Genomic DNA, 20,049 nt, shown 5'->3' on the forward strand with positions numbered 1-20,049 from the left:
GAATTGTGGAACGTGTCGTTTTGGACACGCAGAAGACAGTCACAGCTAAGTTGTATACTGAACAATGCCTGCCTAAAGTCATTGGATCTATGAAGAACCTGCGGCCAAAGTCAAGAATGGACACCTGGTACCTCCATCACGATAATGCTCCAGCTCACCGCGCCAAAGCCGGCACCGAATATTTGACCACGACAGGACTGAAACTTCTGGAGCACCCTCCCTACAGTCCAGACCTTGCTCCCTGCGACTTTGCACTGTTCCCGCATGTGAAAATGAAGCTAAAAGGGAGGCGGTTTTCCAGTGATGAGGACCTTCTACGGGCTTGGGACAACGAGTGTGCTTTACTCCCTAGTGAAACTTGGCAGAACTGGTTTAAAGATTGGTTTCAGAGGATGGAGAGGTGTATTGAATGTAGAGGAAATTACTTTGAAAAAATTAAATAAACAAAGCTGTATTGCAAAACTTTCCTAGTACCCTTTGTACATAACAATGATCCTTGAGAATTAAAAAAAATTTAGTATGGGAAACAATTATTTAACATGATATACTGTAAGATAGTAAATAGTAAACTAATTATTATGGGAGATGTGGTTTCTTTCTTTGACAATTTTTACATTTTATTTAATTTTATTTTACTTTATTGTTTATTATTGTTATATTTTATAGTTTACAATAATACACCTATGTAAATCTAAGCAGACGCCATTACAGAATTTTTATTGCGAACCCCCGGAACACTTTCGAGAACCACCGGTTTGGAACCGCTGGTATAAGGCAATGGTCAGGCCACGCCTTGAGTACTGTGTACAGGTCTGGAGGCCTCATTTTAGGAAGGATGTAGATTTGCTTGAGCAAGAGAGGCTTAAGTTCTGCAAATTGCAGTGGCTGGAGACTAGGCACCTGCGAGGTGATTTGATTGAGGTGTATAAGGCCTTGAATAGGTTGAGCATGCTGAATTCTGATGGGTTTCTTCCAATTGCTCAGATTATGAACCTAAGGGGTATAAATTCAAATTGAGGAAAGACAACTGTAGAATAGAAGTGCAGAAATTTGCCATTAGCTGGCAGGTGGTTAAATTGCTGGAACAAACTTCCATCTGTTGTTGTTGTGAAAGTTGATAGCTTAAATAAATTCAAGGACTAACTGGCTAGACAAACTTTTAGAGGGAATGGTTGTGTGAATTTTTTTTTTTTTTTTTTTTTTTTTGGCTGAGGCTACATAAGCTCATATGCTTGCTTTCTTGCATCATATGCCTCTACTACTACTACTAAGTCAACTGTTGCATTAGTAACCTTCTGCTGTAGTGTGTGTGTGTGCACACCTTCCTTTGGCACACAGCAGTGTTATCACTGAATATCATGTCTTGGGAATCTGTTGTCCCCATACAGCAATTTCATCATTGGACTTGACAGCCTGTACTTGAATGGGTTGAGTAACCTTCTTCTGTAGTGTGTATGTGTGCACACCTTCCTTTGGCACACAGCAGTGTTATCATTGAATATCATGTCTTGGGAATCTGTTGTCCCCATACAGCAATTTCATCATTGGACTTGACAGCCTGTACAAGTTGAATCCTGTATGTAAGTAGTCTCAGGTGCCTGTGGAATGTGGAATCTTCAGTTTCCTTGTGAATCTGAAGCCTACACAGAAAATGATTCTCAGATCCATTCCACATTGTTGGCACTTGCACACCTAGATCCTAGCCACTGTGAGATATTTGGTCACCATAAATTTCTTATGCCATTCATGTACTGATGGCTGTGGTGTCTTTGGTATATTGTCTAAAATGGCCCCTGTATGTGAATGTCTGATTTGGTTTCACTGAACTCATGTGATACACACTGTGCTCTCTTGTGCTGTGCTGTTGTCATTTCCATTTTCTGTGGTTTTGGGTTGTTGCAAAGTTATGTGCAGAGAAAAGAATCTATTGTAATAAACTTTTTCAGTTGCTTTACAATGTGTAAAAAACTGCATTAAATTATACACCCTTATTCAAAAGTTATATTTATTTGAAAGTTGTAAAGGTCTCAGGTGAACAGTAAATAGTACTTACTGTATTTATTGTACCATATTTATGAAAGTGTGGGTTATTAAAATTTTATGAGAGTATTTCCTATAAATATAATATACTTGCAAAATTATGATTTCTGAGCAAATATTTTTACTTTTTTTTGTGGATATCAATTTTTACTGAATAAAATGACATACTTGTGAATTTATTCACTTAAAATCAAAGGAACTGGATGCAAAAAATAATCTTGATATCATATACTTGGACTTCAGGAAAGCTTTTGATACTGTTGCAAATGAAAGACTGCTGTACAAACTGCAGTGGTATGGCATTAAGGGCAAGTTGCTGCATTGGATAAAGGGATGGTGGAGTGGGAGATGGCAGAGAGTGGTAATGAATGGGACTGTGCTTTTTTTGTAAAAAAAATAGATGCCGGTACTCATTGTTTGCTAACAGGAAAAATTGAAAATTAAAAGTATGTGAAAAGTACAGTACTTTAAAATTATTTCCTGATATTGTTACTTAGTAGTAATGTTTTTGGAATAAGAACAACAAATTAAGTATATTAACACACAGTTTATTAAGCATAAATTTATTATTCAAGTATATAAAAAAATAAGTAAATGTTTAAAAAATAAGTAATAAGCAAAAAATAATAAGTAAAAATTAGTAAAATAATAAGTAAAAATAATTTCATAATAAAGTTTTTATAGAATATTCCAAATTTTTATTGAGTTCTTATACAACACACTATGCTGACTTCTTACTGTTTGTGTGTGTTGCTGAATGACATTTCCGAAGCAGCCACGAATTGACATATTTGCTGGATCGAAGTGTGTGAGAGTGGTGGGCTAAAATTTTAATTAAGAAATAGTAGTGAAGAAATTGTTTTTGTCATCAACGAAGCTCTGGTTGGGCTGACAATCAGATTCACTTGATGAAATCGGTATCATACTCAGAGCATTCATAAAATGCTCTGCAATTTTTCCGAAACCGTCTTTTCAACTAGGTATTCCCAAATTGGGCAAATTGTATCTCTTTCATTTAACTGAAGCCTAGTTCACAATTTTCTAACTTCATTCTCACTAAATGTCAACATTTCATGTTTAGAAGGTTTAAGTGGATAATGCACTTCCACAAAACAACAGATGATTATTTGTCGGTGTAAAAGAAAATCACTCTCTCCTACTGCCAGCGTGGAAAGTGAACTAAAACAGTATTAAAATTTTCCTAATTATCAAAAAAAAAATTTTTATTAAATGTTTTGTTTAGTAAATATAATTGTGTATTGTACTTAATAAAATTTTCGAATATTTTCAATTTCAGGTGTATCATTATTTTTATTTATTCACCTTATATTCATCTTAAGCAGTGATCCTTTCAGGTTATAAATTTTCTAAAGTGAGCATTTAAAGACAAAAAGCAAGGTATTTTTTTGAAAAAAAAAAAAAAAAAGTCATATTTTTATAATTTTAATAAAATCTAAAAAATAAAAAAATAAATTAGTGACATAGATTTGTTACACATAAAAGTATTGGGAATTTGCATTTTTTATATATAGTGTGAAAATAAAAAACAGTAACACAAAAACAGAAACTTTCTTTTACATGTAACAAGGTATGAAAAATGAAACACACTAATTTTTCTCGAATCCCTCAGTGTGGTCCCCAAAAGAGATCTAACTTTGAATATGGCCCTTGTACAGGAAAAGGTTGGACACCACTGCAAGGTTGGAGATTCTCTAATAATAATGGCTAAGGGTTTGCTTACTTCTTTTACTGCCTCCTTTAATATAACTGGATAGATTCCATCCACCTCAGGTGCCTTTCTTATGTTTAGCTTCACAAATTTCTCCTCCACTTTGTTCTCAGTTATTACAAAATCCTTTAGCTCCCTGTGAAAGTTTAATAAACTTCTGGCATTCCTCTCCCTAAATAACTCCTCACATGTGAATGTAGATGCAAAATACTCATTCAGTTTGTCAGTACCTGAGTAGGATCATCAACAGTCGAACCTTCGATATCAAGTGGACCAATCCAATTCATCTCCTTCCTTCTAGTGTTTACGTAAGTAAAGAAGTCTTTGCTGTTCCTCTTTGCATTCTTTGACAAAAGATTTCTTGTAATCTGCCTTCACTTGCCTAACCTCTTTTGTGACTTGATTAAAGACTAGCTTATGTCTGGCGCCTCCGTAGCCAGGTGGGCAGGAGCAGCAGTGCGTAGCAAACGCTTCTTGATCAGATCGAGGTTCAAGGCTGTGACCACCAAATACGGATGATGTGGAAAGATCAGGGAATGAGCCCCACATGTCCCTGGAGCAATATGGCCTTAGTTGCTAATGCTCCTAAAAACCAAATAACAACAGTTTATGTCTACCACAGTCTTCTGCGTCACCTGATACTTTATATGTATTCCACGCATTTTTATTCTCTGCCACAAGTCTCGTTAGTTCATCTGACATCCATTTAGGCCTAAACCTTGAACAGTATTTCTTAGTTGGAACAAAAAGCCTAGTAGCTTCCAAGATTACTTCCTTGAATGCTTCCCATTTCAAATTTGCTGTTGGTAACATCATCAGTTGGTCCCACTGTACAGAATTTAAAACTGCCTGAGACCACTGTAGTCACCCTTACGAAAGCAAAAATTCTTTCCTTTACCATGTAAGTTTACAAGTCTGTAATTATTCACTTCACCCTTTGATTTCTCCCCTTTGAACAGGAGAGACATTTGAACATCTCCAGTATGTAGAAATTTTCTCTGAATCCAAGAATACTCTAGTTATGGCTAAAGATTTGCTTACCTCTTTTGCTTCTTCCCTTAATATAACTGGATAGATTACATCTATCCAGTTATATTAAGGGAAAAGTAAATAAGGTATTTACTTTTAGCTCCAACAATTTATCTTCCAGTTTCCTCTCAGTTATTATGAAATCACTTAGTTCCTAGTAAGAATTAGGTATACTCCATTCTTATAAACTTCTTCACATGTGAATGTATATAAAAATATTTATTTAGTTTGTCCACAACCCAAAGGATCATAAATATATGTGTTGTCACTCATATCCAGTGGATCAATGTGGTTCAATCCATTCCTTCAAGTATTAGCATTGAAAAGAATGGTTTTTGTTCCTTTTTTTATTCACATCCTTAAGTCAAAAACTTCTCATAATCTGCCTTAACATGCCTACTCTCCCTTGGCAACTTGATTGTAGACCCTTTATACTTATTGCAGGCTTGTTCCCCAATAAATTATAATCATTTCATGCATTTTTTTTCTGTGCCACTAGTGTTATCAGTTCATCTGACATCCTTCAAGGTCTAAACCTTAAACAATATCTCTCAATTGGCATAAAAAGGTTCACAGCATCTAAAATTACTTCTATGAAGACTTCCCATTTAACATTTGCAATTGTTAAGAATACTAGCTGGTACCATTGAAAACAGTTTAAAACCTGTCCTAAGATTACTGTAGTCACCCCTGCAAAAGCAAAATCTTTTCTCTTTACACCTGGCAATAGTTATATCTTTAAATAAATTGTATATCAATATTGCTATGATCACTGTCACTCAGTGGTTTCTTTATCTAAGATTCTTACTGCATGAAAAATCAATGCTGATAATCAGATCAAGATAATTACATTGACCTTTAGCTTCTCTAACATGGCAGTATAGAAAATAGTTATCCATTAAATCCAGTAATGTTTTGCTGCTGTGTGAGTGACCAGCCCACAAGTTGAATTCGATATCAGGAAAATTATAATCTGATTTAGTGATTTATTGACCCACTCTGGTTGTCTATCTAGCCCTCCTTGTCAAAGGTCTCTTCTGTCTCCTTGAGCCAATTTTTCACTTGTCAAACAAGCTTGTTATCTCTTAAGCTATCATCTGTGTATGACAAAAAAACATTTTGTTTTTTTGTCATACACAAACTGTGTATGACACCATTCAAAAAACCAAAAAAAAAAAAAAAAAAAAAAAAAAGATAGTGTGTGCAGTATACGGCTTCATGTGAAACATCCTTCGCATTTATTTTTAGGTATTTTGATTTGTATACATTGATTACAAAATAACAATGGAATGTAATGAAAATGAGAGATGAAAAAAGAAATTGCTGACAAACACTTATATTGTTGCATTCATACTGTTCAACAAATGGCTACAATCAAATGGGTAATTAGGCTATTGGCCTAATTACCCATTTGACCAGTTCTGGGCCACAGCCAAACAATTTGCAATTACTTTCCTTGTAAATAAATTGGTATGTGTGTGGTCTTAAAGTTTGTTTAAGTGATGTACACCTCAGAAATTATAGTTTGCCCTTTGCCTATAATGTCCAGTAAAATAACACCTTGCCAGAAAACAATGGCCATGGCTTTTCCAGCCATGGAAGCTGTCTCCACTCTGTTTAACAGCATACGGTTTCTAATTGAAACTGATGTACCTACAATTATTTGATGCCTTTCATCAAAGAAGAGCATCTCCATCAAATTATCAAAATTAAAAAAGGTTTTGAATAACCTTTTTTAATTATTGCATTTACACTTTTTCTTCAATTATTCCAAGTTGTAACAACTCCCTATACAGCAGAAGTCATCTTAAGCGAAGTCTTCTCTTTAAAATATACTGATGCTCAGGACACAGTGCAAGCATACTGAACCAGCTGCAAGCACTGGTTCAGTATGCTTGCAGCTGGTATACACTGTCTGTATGTTGAGTTGTAGGCTTCTAGAGAGGCCAGCTGTGTGCTTGTTCCAAACCATATTTGCACCAGTAAAACTATTATTTGTTATTGTAATTACAATATGTAATTTAATTAAATATTACATAAATTAATGAAATATAGTTGTCCTTCCACTACATTACAGTTCACTCAGCACTTGTTCAAAATAGTGCTCTTTTCCTCTAGGGTACAGCTATTCCCTCCAAATGCACTGAGAGGACTTACCCATTAAAAGGTGTCTGGGTGCCCGAGAGGCCTCATTAAAAAAACTTTAATGCTTTTCAATCTGATTTTCCAACCAAATGAAATTCACAGTACATGTCACTATTAAAATTGACTTTTAACTGATACTGCAATTAACAAGAAAATAGCTGAATTGCCAGCCAATTTTATTTAAGACAGGGAGAAACACTGAAAGTGTCTGTTTATTTGTCCCAAAAATTATTTTTCATGCCCATGAGTAATTTACATCTCTGTGCAAATTTTGTGTAGTTGTTTGTACTGGCACAAGCTACCTCTGTCCACTGCCATAAAACACTACAGTCACGTGCACCATTTCTTGCATATTACAAAAATATACACTTTATATGTCCTCCTGCTCCATGGTATTACGAAAAGAAATTGATCACCCACTTTGGGGGGAGGGGAGACTAATTAACTGCAGTTACTGAAGTGTTGTTTATAAACTTCTTTTTAGAAATTGTTGCCATTGCTTTTTAGCTGTATGTATACTGTGCAGTGGCACCACTCAGCAACATTGTTTTTAAAATTTAGTTTTTGTTTCCATATTGTTTATATACATTTTGTGTCCATGTGATTGATTTTAGTTAACCCGGTACATAGTTTAAATTTCCATATTTTTTTAAGTGGCCTCAAAGTAATCAAGTAAGTCAGCTAGTGCTAATAATGCAAAGATGGTGAAAAAATATTGGAAAAATGTGTCACTGGAAAATCAAATGGACATACATTCTGAAAAGAGTGAATTTGGGAGATTGGTAGATTTACACTACATTTAGTGGTTTTGAGCAAACTGAAAATTAAGTGTCAAACTGTTATTGTAAAGAATGCATATATAATATACATAATGTTTCATAATTTTAAGATAAGTTTTATAATTTATAATTTTTTTTATAATTTATTATAAATTTTTTATAATTGATATATTTAAAGGTTTACATGTTTCTGGAACAAATTAAATTGCTATATAGAAAAATTGTGCCTTAAAATCAACCAAAAACACTAGTTACGCCAACCAATTAAAATTATATACATTATTTCCTTTGAACCTCCACCTGCTTAAAATGGATTCACTTAGCACGCTGTTTTTATAGCTCCAATTTAGAGTACTAAGTGAGAGCAATGCCTATATAGAATCAAGGTTACCCCAAGAAGGCTATTCTCTTTCTGGATAATGCTCTTCCAATTGTGAGGAACTCAAATAAGTACATACAAATGTACTGACCCCTAAATATGATATCATATATTTGAATCTTAGAAAGGACTCTGATACTGTTGCACATGGAAGACTGCTGCACAAATTGGAGCAGTGTGGCACTGGAGGCAAATTGCTGCTATGGATAAAGGGATGGTTGAGTGGGAGAAGACAGAGAGTGGTAGTCAATGGACACTGCTCTTCGTGGACTAATATTATTAGTGGAGTCCCTCAGGGTTCTGTATTGGGTCCATTGTTGTTTTCTGTATTTATAAATGATACTGATGATGGTATATCAGGCTTAATGTCCAAGTTTGCAGACGATACAAAGGTTGGTTGGATTGTTAATGACAGTACACTGCTGCAACAGGATCTAGAAAAGTTGAGCAGATGGGCTGAGAGGTGGCAATTGAAGTTTAACATTGACAAATGTAAAGTACTACAAATGGGAAGCAGTAATCCAAGAGTAATGTAGCAACTCTGTGGTACCACACTGACAGTGTTGGAGAATGAAAAGGACCTGGGGGTAATTGTGCAGGCAGATATGAAGTTTTCTGAGCAGTGCAGACGGTCTGCAAGAGTAGCTCATGGTGTCTTGTCAATGATATACAGGAATTTTTCTAGCAGGGATAAGGAGGTGATTATCCCCTTGCATAAGCCAATGGTCAGGCCACACCTTGAGTATTGTATACAGGTCTGGAGGCCTCATTTTAAGAAGGATGTGGAGCTGTTGGAACGAGTACAGAGAAGGGCAACAAGATTAGCGAACAGAACAAAGGGTTGCTCTTAGGAAGAAAGGCTTAAGTTTTGCAAATTACAGTGTCTGGAGACTAGGCACCTGTGAGGTGATCTGATTGAGATGTATAAAGCGTTGAATGGTTTGAGCATGCTCAATGCTGATGGGATTCTTCCTCTTGCTCAGAATAATCACCTGAGAGGGCATAAATTCAAACTGAGGAAAGATAGTTGTAAGATAGATGTGCGGAAGTTTGCCTTTAGCCAGCAGGTGGTTGATTTCTGGACCAAATTTCCATCTGTCGTTGTAGAAGTTGATAGCTTAAATAGATTCAAGGCAGAACTTGACAAACATTTGGAACGAGGGGATGGATGAAATAAGGGTTTTTTTTTTTTTGGTTTTTTTTGGCCGATGCTATATAAGCTTGCTTTCTTGCATCTTGTGCTGTTGCTAATGCTAAATGTAACATCCTTTTGTTTACCCCTAACTGTGACATCCTTGATCTAGCCTATGGATCAGAGTTCTATAATCTCTAATAAAGAGACAACATAGGCAAAAGTTTTTCAGCTCAATTTTGAAAAAATAGAAGACACGAATACAGTCTCACAGAATCATTAAAAGTTATCAACATTAAAATTTACAATACAGTACTAGCATGGAATGAAATTCCAATTTCAACATTTACTAAATCTTGGAAAAAAAACTTTAAAGCTAACAACGCTAACAAATCTTGAACTACAAGAAGATAAAAAATACAGTTGATTAACTGATTTCAAGCAAACTAAAGGTTCCAGAGATTTACAGCAAGAAGACATATGACACTGAATTCAACAATGTTTTCTAACAAATTGGTGACAATTTAGTGAAAAATGAAATCATGGAGGATGCAAAAATCACGCATTGTGATTTTTGCATGATATCAAAATAAAAGGAAGAAAGAGATTGAATCAAATCCAGAGCCAAAAAATGCTCTAGGTAACTTTTACATTATATTGAACAGCCTTATTCAACAGTCAACGACAATGTTTATAAAAAAGTGGACGGACTATGCTGCAAAATGTCACATTTTATCATCTAAACAGATGAAAATTACTGATTTTATGTAAACAAATGTACATATACATGTTTTAAGTGCAAATAAAATTCTTAAGGTATGTAAACATATTTTTACATATACTTTATGATTCCTGCTTTAACCAGCTTTTTTGATAATACCATCCACATGCTGAATGTTGTTCGGTGTTATTGATACATATTGAGCAACATCAGCATGGCTGATTATAGAAATATACTTAACTTGTTCTAATGCATTTGGTCCACTTAACTGGTGTTCAACTGTGATTTTATTGACAGTGTTATTTACATAGACGTTTGTAAATATTTCCCAATGCCTCTCCTTTTCCGTTAAGATGAACCTTGCTATTTTATTCATTTTGAAAATGGACCACCCTAGTGCCATCTATTGGAATGTTTTGAAATTATACAGTCTAAACCGGGAAGGGGAATTACTATCATAAATAAATTTCAGCTTTTATTATTATTTTTTTTCGCTCAGTCAAATATTACACAGAAAACATTTTAGAGTAACCTTTAAAAAAATTTATTTAAATACTAATACTTACAAAACTAGCAGTTTCTGACTCTTTTTTCAATTTTCCCATTAGATCTTTTGGAGGGATTAAAATCTAAAAAAGAGAATAACATGCAATGAATTTATCAGTATATTTCCTTATAACTAGTTTCCTACTTTTTAAGTTGATATTTAACAGGATGAATTATTACTTTATTAATTAATTTATTGTTTATGCCATATAATCACAAAGGGCTAGAGGAGTTTACAATTATAAATTTTTTAAACAAACAAGCAAAAAAAAAAAAAAAAACCCTATTATCACAGAGGCCAAACATTGATCAGGCAACTAAGCATGCACATTTAATGTTAAAATATGACCATTTACTAGTACAAGATGATTTCAAACATTAAATTCTATGGGTTTTTACGTTATTATGGTGAAATGTGTTTGCCCTATACTTCAATCGTATAAAAAACAAATAAATTTTCAGAATCTTCTCTTCATTCTTTTTTTTAAAGTTCGTAAACATTTTACACTGCACAGATCGTGTTAATTGCAATTTTTGCGCTCTGATAAAAAATGCTTATACATCTATTGAAATTTATAAAGAAAAGAGATGATTATCTTGGAAATAAATGCCTCTTGAAGCACTCCTGAAGAAGATGACCACTTGTGCAACAAAAAAAATGAGTGACGAGCCAATAATGAGTGATCAACGAGTGTGCATTTAGTCAACGATGATGATGAAGAATAAACATTCTTTAACATTTGTAAGTCATAATTTCTCTATTATTAGAATTTGCTTGATTTTACAGGCTATCTTTTCATTTCTTTGGATAAATCAATCATTGTTTAAACAAACTAATTAGCTAACTAATTTCATTGTTGATAACGTAACCCCTATTTTTAACATTATATCTATGAGAATATATTCCCGCTTTACGAGCGCGCGCTAAGAACGAATTAACTCGTAAAGTCGAGAACTACCTGTATCATAAAATTTTCTGTTATTTATAAATGACTTAAGTGATCCGGGGCAAAAATTAATTGCATAATTTAACATTATATGCTCCTGTTGCATTGACCTCTATTGCACAGTATGTTTGAATTAATATTGATTGAGATCAGGGAGCAGTATATAATGTATAGTACCATATCGTATAGTACCATATGGTACTATACGATACCGTGAGAATCACTTAAATTTTAGCCAGGCAATCAGCTAAATTCACCGGGCAGTGCACCTATTTGGTAGGTGCTGGGGAGAACACTGTAGGCTTCAGGGATGATCAGAAAAATGGCAGTTATGCTTTAATCCAGCAAAGTGTAAGGTACTGCACCTGGGGAACAGTAACCTCAAAATAACTTATACATTTGCAGAACTGAACTACAGCTGGTAGTGGAGGAAGGGGACTTGGGTGTTACGACACGGTCAGACAAGAAGTTCTCATGTGTGAATGTAGATGCAAAATACTCATTTAGTTTGTTAGCCACCTAAGAAGGATCATCAACAGTTGAACCATCGATATCCAGTGGACCAATCTGATTCATCCCCTGCCTTCTAGAGTTTACATACGTAAAGAACTCTTTGCTGTTTTTCTTTGCATCCTTTACCAAAGATTTCTCATAATTTGCCTTTGCCTGCCTAACCTCCTTTGTGACTTGGTTACAGAGCAGCTTATATCTATCGTAGGCTTCCATGTCACCCATTAATTTATATTTATCCCATGCATTTTTCTTCTCTGCCACGTCTCATTACTTCATCTGACATCCATTTAGGCCTAAGCCTTGAACAATATTTCTTAGTTGGTATGTAAAGCCTAGTAGCTTCCAAGATTAATTCTTTGAATGCTTCCCATTTTGAATTTTCTGTTGGTAACATCAGTTGGTCCCACCGTATAGAATTTAAATACCGTCTCAGACCTCCATAGTCGTCTTTAGAAAGCAAAAACCCTTCCCTTTACCCTTGATGGTAGTTACCTCTTTCAGTAAATCCCACTTCAGCAAACTGTGATCACTACCACCTAGTAGTTCCTTTATCTGCAGATTCTTAATGCATGAAGAATCACTACTGATAATCAGATCAAAAGTATTACTCCCTCTAGTTGCCTCCCGAACATGCTGATGTAGAAAACAATCATCCAATAAATCCACAAAAGCCTTGCTAGTGTGTAAGTGACAAACCCACAAATTCCAGTCAATAACCAGGAAATTAAAATCCCCCATTATAAGACTCTCTGATTTACTGGTACACTATTTCTCTGTACTGTTTTTTATTAAAATACTCATCAGAGTCATTAGGCCTAGAATACACTCCTACTCTCAATTTTGATTTCCCAGTGCTTATGTCACACCAAACTGACTTGACACTGCACTTGCCAGCAATGTCAACTGGCTGCACTTCCTTGGATTTTATGTGTTTCTTAATTAATAGCATAACCTGTCCTCCCTTCCTATCCTGTCTATCCTTCCTGTACACATTGTACTCCCAAAATTCCAGTTCTGCATTCTTTAATATCTGTGTGACACAACGTCTCTGATATCCCAACAATATCTGCCTGTGATGTTTTGAGCAATACCTCAAATTCATCAAATTTATTTACCAAACTCCTAGCACTGGTGTACACGCAAGTATACATGCACCTGTTCCTATTCTTAGCTACCCTAACACAACCCATGTGTTTACTTGTACCACAATGACTCCCAGCAGTCTCTGAAATATCCTGCATCTTGTTTTCCAGGCTGCCGTTCATTCCAATAGAAGCAGTGCAAGAATCACTTTCACCTCTGCAAGCGGCTACTGTTAATCTATTAGTCCATGTATCCCCTCCAAGCTAGCAGTTTTCCGACCCACATAACACTGCCTCGATAGCATCAGCAAATATTCTTGCACCCTTTCTATTTAAGTGTATCCCATCTCTGTAGAAACAGTCTCTCCTTTTAACAAGCACAGACCAGACTGAGAAAAATTCTACCCCTTGAGCCTTGCACAATCTCTCCAGGGCCAAACTGATCGACAAGGCTCTCATTGTATACTCCCTCCTATCGTGTCTGGGCAGAATTGTAGACACTTTCAAATTCAACCCTAATTCACGGCTTTTTTCAACGGTGACCTGTACTTGTTAAGTATTTCCGTCAGTCTCCTACTTTTAATATCATGAGAAAGACAAGGACAAAGGCGACCAAGAACCACCAACACCACACAAAGTCAGCCATGGAGAGACTGACAACTGCATGGAAAGAAGGAGGAAGGGGCCTGATAGACCTCATCGAGCAACAGAAAACAGCGATTGCTAACCTCAATACTTCCAGAAACGCACAGCAGCACTCCACCAGGCCATAAGGAAGATAGACAAGTGGTATACCTCACTCAACCTGAGCGAGGAGTTGTCTCCCAACCAGGAGGCACAAATGAAGCTAGAAAGATGGGCAGAAAAGACACTCCATGGCAGACACCACAATGATCTCCATCAAGATGACATATAAAATTGCTTCCAATGCCTGGCTCACGAGCGGAACGATCTTCCCCAAGACTGAAGGATTCAAGCTCGCCATCCAAGACCAGGTAATCAACACCAGAAACTATATAAAATACATCGCCAAGGAGCCTGGAGTGTCCGATGACACGTCGACAATAGCACTTGGCCTCAGAAATGATCCAACATATCACTGCGACATGCAAGGTGATCACCCAGACTGAGTACACCCATAGACATGACCAGGTAGCCAGGATAATACTTCAGAAGCTAGCAACGAAATACCAGTTAATCGAAGAAAGTGTACCATACTACAAGTATGAACCCCAGGCAGTACTAGAGACCCCAATCCACAAGTTGTACAGGGACTGTACCATAATAACAGATAAGACAATCCCACACAACAGACCGGACAAAACCCTTGTGGATAAGAAGAAAAAGGCTACCTACCTGATTGACATAGCTAACCTCAATACTTCCAGAAACGCACAGCAGCACTCCACCAGGCCATAAGGAAGATAGACAAGTGGTATACCTCACTCAACCTGAGCGAGGAGACCCAACAATGGCAACCTGCAGTAAACCCATGGGGAAAAAATCAGGAAGTACACGAATCTAAGACAGGAGATCAAAGAGATGTGGTATATGCAACGACCATCCCAGTCATTGTGTCAACCACAGGTACGGTGCCAAAGACCCTACATAACAGCCTAGCAGCAATAGGTCTCTCAGCAAACAACTACAAGGAACTCCAGGAATCACAATCCTCAACACATGTAGGATAGTCAGAGAGTTCCTCAACCAACAGTAACACCACACGTAACAAAAACCATCCTGTGTACTTGGTAGCAATACCTGTCAAGAGGTGGAATCCCCAATCAGGAAGAAATAATATAAGAGCAATAATAATAATAATGACCAAACCACAGAAAGGATGCCAGGAGCAATTAACCATAGATGCCGTGGTTATAGAGCAAGCTTACAAGAAGTGCTGCAACCTGGCCTACATCAATTACTGCAAGGCCTTCGACTCCGTGCCTCGAGTTATGACCTCCAGTAAGGTTAAAGTCAAGAACAACACAACCAGGCCAATTCCCATCAGGAGAGGAATCTTTCAGGGAGATACCCTGAGCCAACTGAGGTTCTGTCTAGTACAACCCAGTATCCACTATGCTGAACAGCAGCAATATGGATATAACCTCAAAGAAGGAAGAAAGACCCTGTACAACCTCACCCACCTGATGTACATGGATGACATCAAGCTCAACACAGGAACTGAGAAGCTTGCTTGTTGTTGTTATTTGGTTTTTAGGAGCATTAGCAACTAAGGCCATATTGCTCCAGGGATATGCGGTGGTCATTCCCTGACCTTTCCGCATCCTCCGTATTTGGTGGTCATGGGCTCGAACCCCGGTCTAATCAAGAAGTGTGTGCTACGCACTGCTACTCCTGCCCACCTGGCTACAGAGGCGTCGGAACCGAAAAGCAACTCCAGCAACTACTCTGGATCACCAAAGAATTCAGCAATGATATTAGGATGGAATTTGGTCTAGACAAATGGAAGACCTACGGATTACACCAGGGAAAATTAGTCAACCAAAACTACCAGCTGCAGACTGGTAAAGAGATCGAAGCCATGGCAGTAGGAGAGGCCTACAAATACTTGGGGATGATGCAGGCTCAGCAGTTACAGCACAATGAAATTAAGGCCTGCTAAAAGCAAAGTTGAATGGAGTGAACACAATTAAAGCTATACACACCTATGCAGTCCCAGTGCTAACATACTCCTTCAAGGTCACAGATTGGACTAACACCGAGCTGGAGGATATCATGAGAAAGATAAGGACAATGACAACTAAGAGCCACCAACATCACCCAAAGACAGCCGTGGAGAGAGTGACAACAGCTTGGAAAGAGGGAGGAACAGGCTTGATAGACCTCATCGAGCAACAGAAAATAGCAATAGCTAACCTGAAGAAATTATGCAATTGCACTAACTTGTACGCTAGCTAACCTGAAGAAATTATGCAATTGCACTAACTTGTACGCTAGCTAACCTGAAGAAATTATGCAATTGCACTAACTTGTACGCTAGCTAACCTGAAGGATTACCTCAAAAAACGCATAGCAGCACTCTACCAGGCCATAAGGAAGATAGACAAGCAGCATACCCCACTCAACCTAAGCGAGGAGTCAAGATGGCACAAATGAAGATAGAAAGATGGGCAAAAAAGACATACCATTGGAGACACTACAATGACCTCTATCAAGATCTTAGATAAAACTGCTTCCAATGAATGACACACGAGAGGGAAGCTCTTCCCCGAGACAGAAGGATTCATGCTCACCATCCAAGACCAGGTAATCAACACCACAAACTATAGAAAATATATCGCCAAGGAGCCAGGAGTGTCCGATGACACGTCGACAATAGCACTTGGCCTCAGAAATGATCCAACATATCACTGCGACATGCAAGGTGATCACCCAGACTGAGTACACTCATAGACATGACCAGGTAGCCAGGATAATACTTCAGAAGCTAGCAACGAAATACCAGTTAATCGAAGAAATTGTACCATACTACAAGTACAAACCCCAGGCAGTATTAGAGACCCCAACCCACAAGCTGTACCGGGACCACGCCATAATAATGGATAAGACAATCCTGTAACAACAGACCGGACATAACCCTTGTGGACAAGAAGGAAAAAGTTACCTATACGATTGACATAGCAGTGTCCAACATTGACAACCTTCAGAAAACCCATGAGGAAAAAATCAGGAAGTACATGAACCAAGATAGATCAAAGAGATGTGGCATATGAAACAAGTAACAACCATCCCGATCATCATGTCAACCACTAGTATGGTGCCAACGATCCTACACATTAGCCTAGCAACAATAGGTCTCCCAGTGAACACCTGTAGGATAGTCGGAGAGTTCCTCGACCAACAGTAACGGCAGACATAACATCAACCCTGTGTATTTGGTAGCAATACCTGTCACGAGGTGGAACCCCCAATCAGGGAGAAATAATATAAGAGCAACAACAATAATAATAATGAACTATTAGAGGTAATGGACAGATGACGTTGTTTCCCCCCCCCCTTTTTTTGATGCTGTATAGGCTTTGTCTGCATTGTCTGCCATTAATAATACTAATATGTGGTGTCATCTTCACCACATTCACATATATATAATAATGACTCACGAAGGGTGAATTTTCATGAAATTTTTTTTTTTTTTTTTTTTTTTTTTTTGAAATATTAGTGAAGCCCTCTAAAATTTCATTAAATCACACATGGCGCCTCCGTAGCCAGGTGGGAAGGAGCAGCAGTGCATAACACACGCTTCTTGATTAAACCGGGGTTCGAGCCCGTCACCACCAAATATGGAGGATGCAGAAAGGTCACAGAATGACCACCGCATATCCTGGAGCAATATGGCCTTAGTTGCTAATGCTCCTAAAAACCAAATAACAAACAAACAGATTAAATCACACACATTGAAATCCAGCAATTTTTTTTTTTTTTTTCATATACATAAGCTATCTACTACACTGTATAATACAGATGAAGCACTAGACAGATTTTCACAAAATTTTATATCTTTCTCTTTCAGAAGGAATTTATCAAGCCATCCCAAATTTCATTAAAATCAAACAAACAGAAATTCAGCAATTAAATTATTATTATTTTTTTCATGTGTATCATATAAGCTATCCATATGTACCATTTATTGTAGCTGAAGCGATTATTGTAGCTGCACAGAAAAAAAATGATGCTATCATTTTTTTTCTGTGCACTAATTGGAAGAAAGACCAGGAATTATGGTTGATGCACAGAAATAATGTCTCAGTTCATGCACAAAAGTCATTATAATTTCAGAAAGTCATGTTTTTGTCATTAGTTTATTAAATACTAAATACTAAAATTGTCATTAATTTAAAATCCAGCAAGAAATAGGCTAACTGCATTACCAAAGTACTGACAATAAACCATAATTGTTTAATTTATTAAATCACAGTGGTCTTAAAATACATGTTGCATTTCACAAGGGATTACAAACTAAGTGGAGTGAATATTATATTGTGAGTATGAGCAGCAAAGTGAAAACAATTATTTCTATAAAAATATTAGTTAACCAATTAAATAACTGTTATTATTAGTTAAAGTAATTAAATAAACAGAAGCAAAAAGTAAATAACTAATTAATTGGTTATTTACTTTTCATTTCTGATAATACCAGAAAAAAAAAATCAATTTAAGAAATAAAAACTTATAGTATTTAGTACTGTGCATGGGTTGAAGGCTCAGAAGACAGAAGATAAACATTTACATTAGACTTGAATTTCTGTAAGTTGTAATTTTCAAGAAATACATGCAAAGGAAAGTTGTTCCAGAAAACAGAAGCAGAAGGAATAAATGAGGAAAAATTGGTTCTGTGATTTTCAAGTTTGACCATGAATGGAGACGCATCGGCTTCATGTATTTAGATTGGTTTGGAAGTGAGTGGAGAAATTACCAATTCCAGTTCAGAAGAACAAAACCTACACAAGAGAAAATCTTGGAAACTCCAGTATTAGACCCTCTGTTTTTAATATCTCTATGCAAGAAGTTAAAGACAGAGAGCCATTTATTCTCACATGCAGTTAGTAGTTGTAGAGAAAACTAGCTCACCAACTGCAAACAACAGAAGGTAACCATTAGATTGAAGCTTTTATGGATCACCAACTGCAAACAACAGAAGGTAACCATTAGACTGAAGCTTTTATGGATCACCAACTGCAAACAACAGAAGGTAACCATTAGATTGAAGCTTTTATGGATCACCAACTGCAAACAACAGAAGGTAACCATTAGATTAAAGCTTTTATGGATGGCTTTTTTGCAAAACATGATCAAAAGTTTTGAGCAGCTACTTGAGTTTCCCTGATCATGGAATTCATCTAAAGATGAGTAACATAAGCCATCATATTATCAGTTGATTGAAATATGTTTTATTTATTATTATTTTTTTTTTGTTAGTTGTTGGCGCGTCGGCTTCTGTGGCCATATTGCACCTCCCAAGGTTTTTGCATTTTCTACTCTGATCCAAGCCCGAGGCGGGATTCGAACCCGCAACCTTTGGGTTGCCAGGCAGGCACTTTACCCACCAGTTTGTGTATTGCCAATACATATTTCGATCGAAATATGTATTGGCAATTGTCTGCTTAAACATGTTCCATACAGTTAGAGAACTGAAATTCTTGGCTGTCCCAAAATCTCTACACATCCATTTAATGAATAAAAGAGTAAAGGCTGGCTCATTAAACCTTATACCACTGCTCAGTACTCATCTATGTTCCCAGCACTTCTAAGCAACAGGTATTATGAGTGGTTTGTGCACCTCAACTCAGGAATGGTATCCAGTTTTCTGCAGCTCCCTTCTAAGTGTTTTCACAAAACAGGTTGCACATGATCCATGTTGAATTTTGCACCTAGCACTTCACAGTCAGGAATAATGATTGGACATTCCTGGTACTGAGCATGTCTAATTGATCACAGTTACATTTAGATAATGACCATCCCATCTTTCACCTATGCAAACATCACTTTCAAGACAGTTTCTCATGGCATAACTGAGATTTGCTGTCTTTGTCTTCATCACAGCGAAACTCATTAATATCACAGATGCACCCAGCCTGGCTCCAATGATTTCACCCAGTATTACAAGCAGTGATGCTTACTTTTAAATATCAGATGTGGTGCAACCTTTATTATATCCATGACAAGAGGTCTGGAGAGAATATCTGAATGCGGAGTCCTCGTGCTTTGCATACACATTATAGGGTCCTGGTATCCAAGTTTTTTCATGATTCTCTCCACCACTAGTACATGTTGTATTTGCTTGGCCTTCCATTGTGAAGATTCTGAAACCTCTGCAGGTTTTCTTTTATCATTTATTTCCAAGACATATGTCCACAAAGAATTACTTCTAATTTGACTAATAGACTTGTTGGTTGCAACCTTTTATTCAGATGAATAAATTAAATGACAAAGAAAGCTTTTAACAGCGAGTTCCTTTTGTTTTTCTGTTTCTATTGCTGCAATGGAAT

The 20,049-nt window shown here is 36.7% G+C and overlaps 1 protein-coding gene across 1 annotated transcript in view; it reads right to left on the reverse strand.

The window, feature by feature from the left end:
- Nucleotides 1–20,049, reverse strand: part of Sf3a1 (splicing factor 3a subunit 1) — a 346,050-nt gene that overhangs the window by 266,326 nt on the left and 59,675 nt on the right. The window contains exon 7 of the mRNA XM_090379835.1: nucleotides 10,521–10,583. Within this exon, the coding sequence (XP_090235961.1) occupies nucleotides 10,521–10,583 (63 nt within the window). The remainder of the gene's footprint in view (nucleotides 1–10,520; nucleotides 10,584–20,049) is intronic.

This window comes from Mastigoproctus giganteus, chromosome 8 (genome assembly GCF_048544385.1).
Source record: "Mastigoproctus giganteus isolate SK-2022 chromosome 8, ASM4854438v1, whole genome shotgun sequence".
NCBI classification, from domain to species: domain Eukaryota; kingdom Metazoa; phylum Arthropoda; class Arachnida; order Uropygi; family Thelyphonidae; genus Mastigoproctus; species Mastigoproctus giganteus.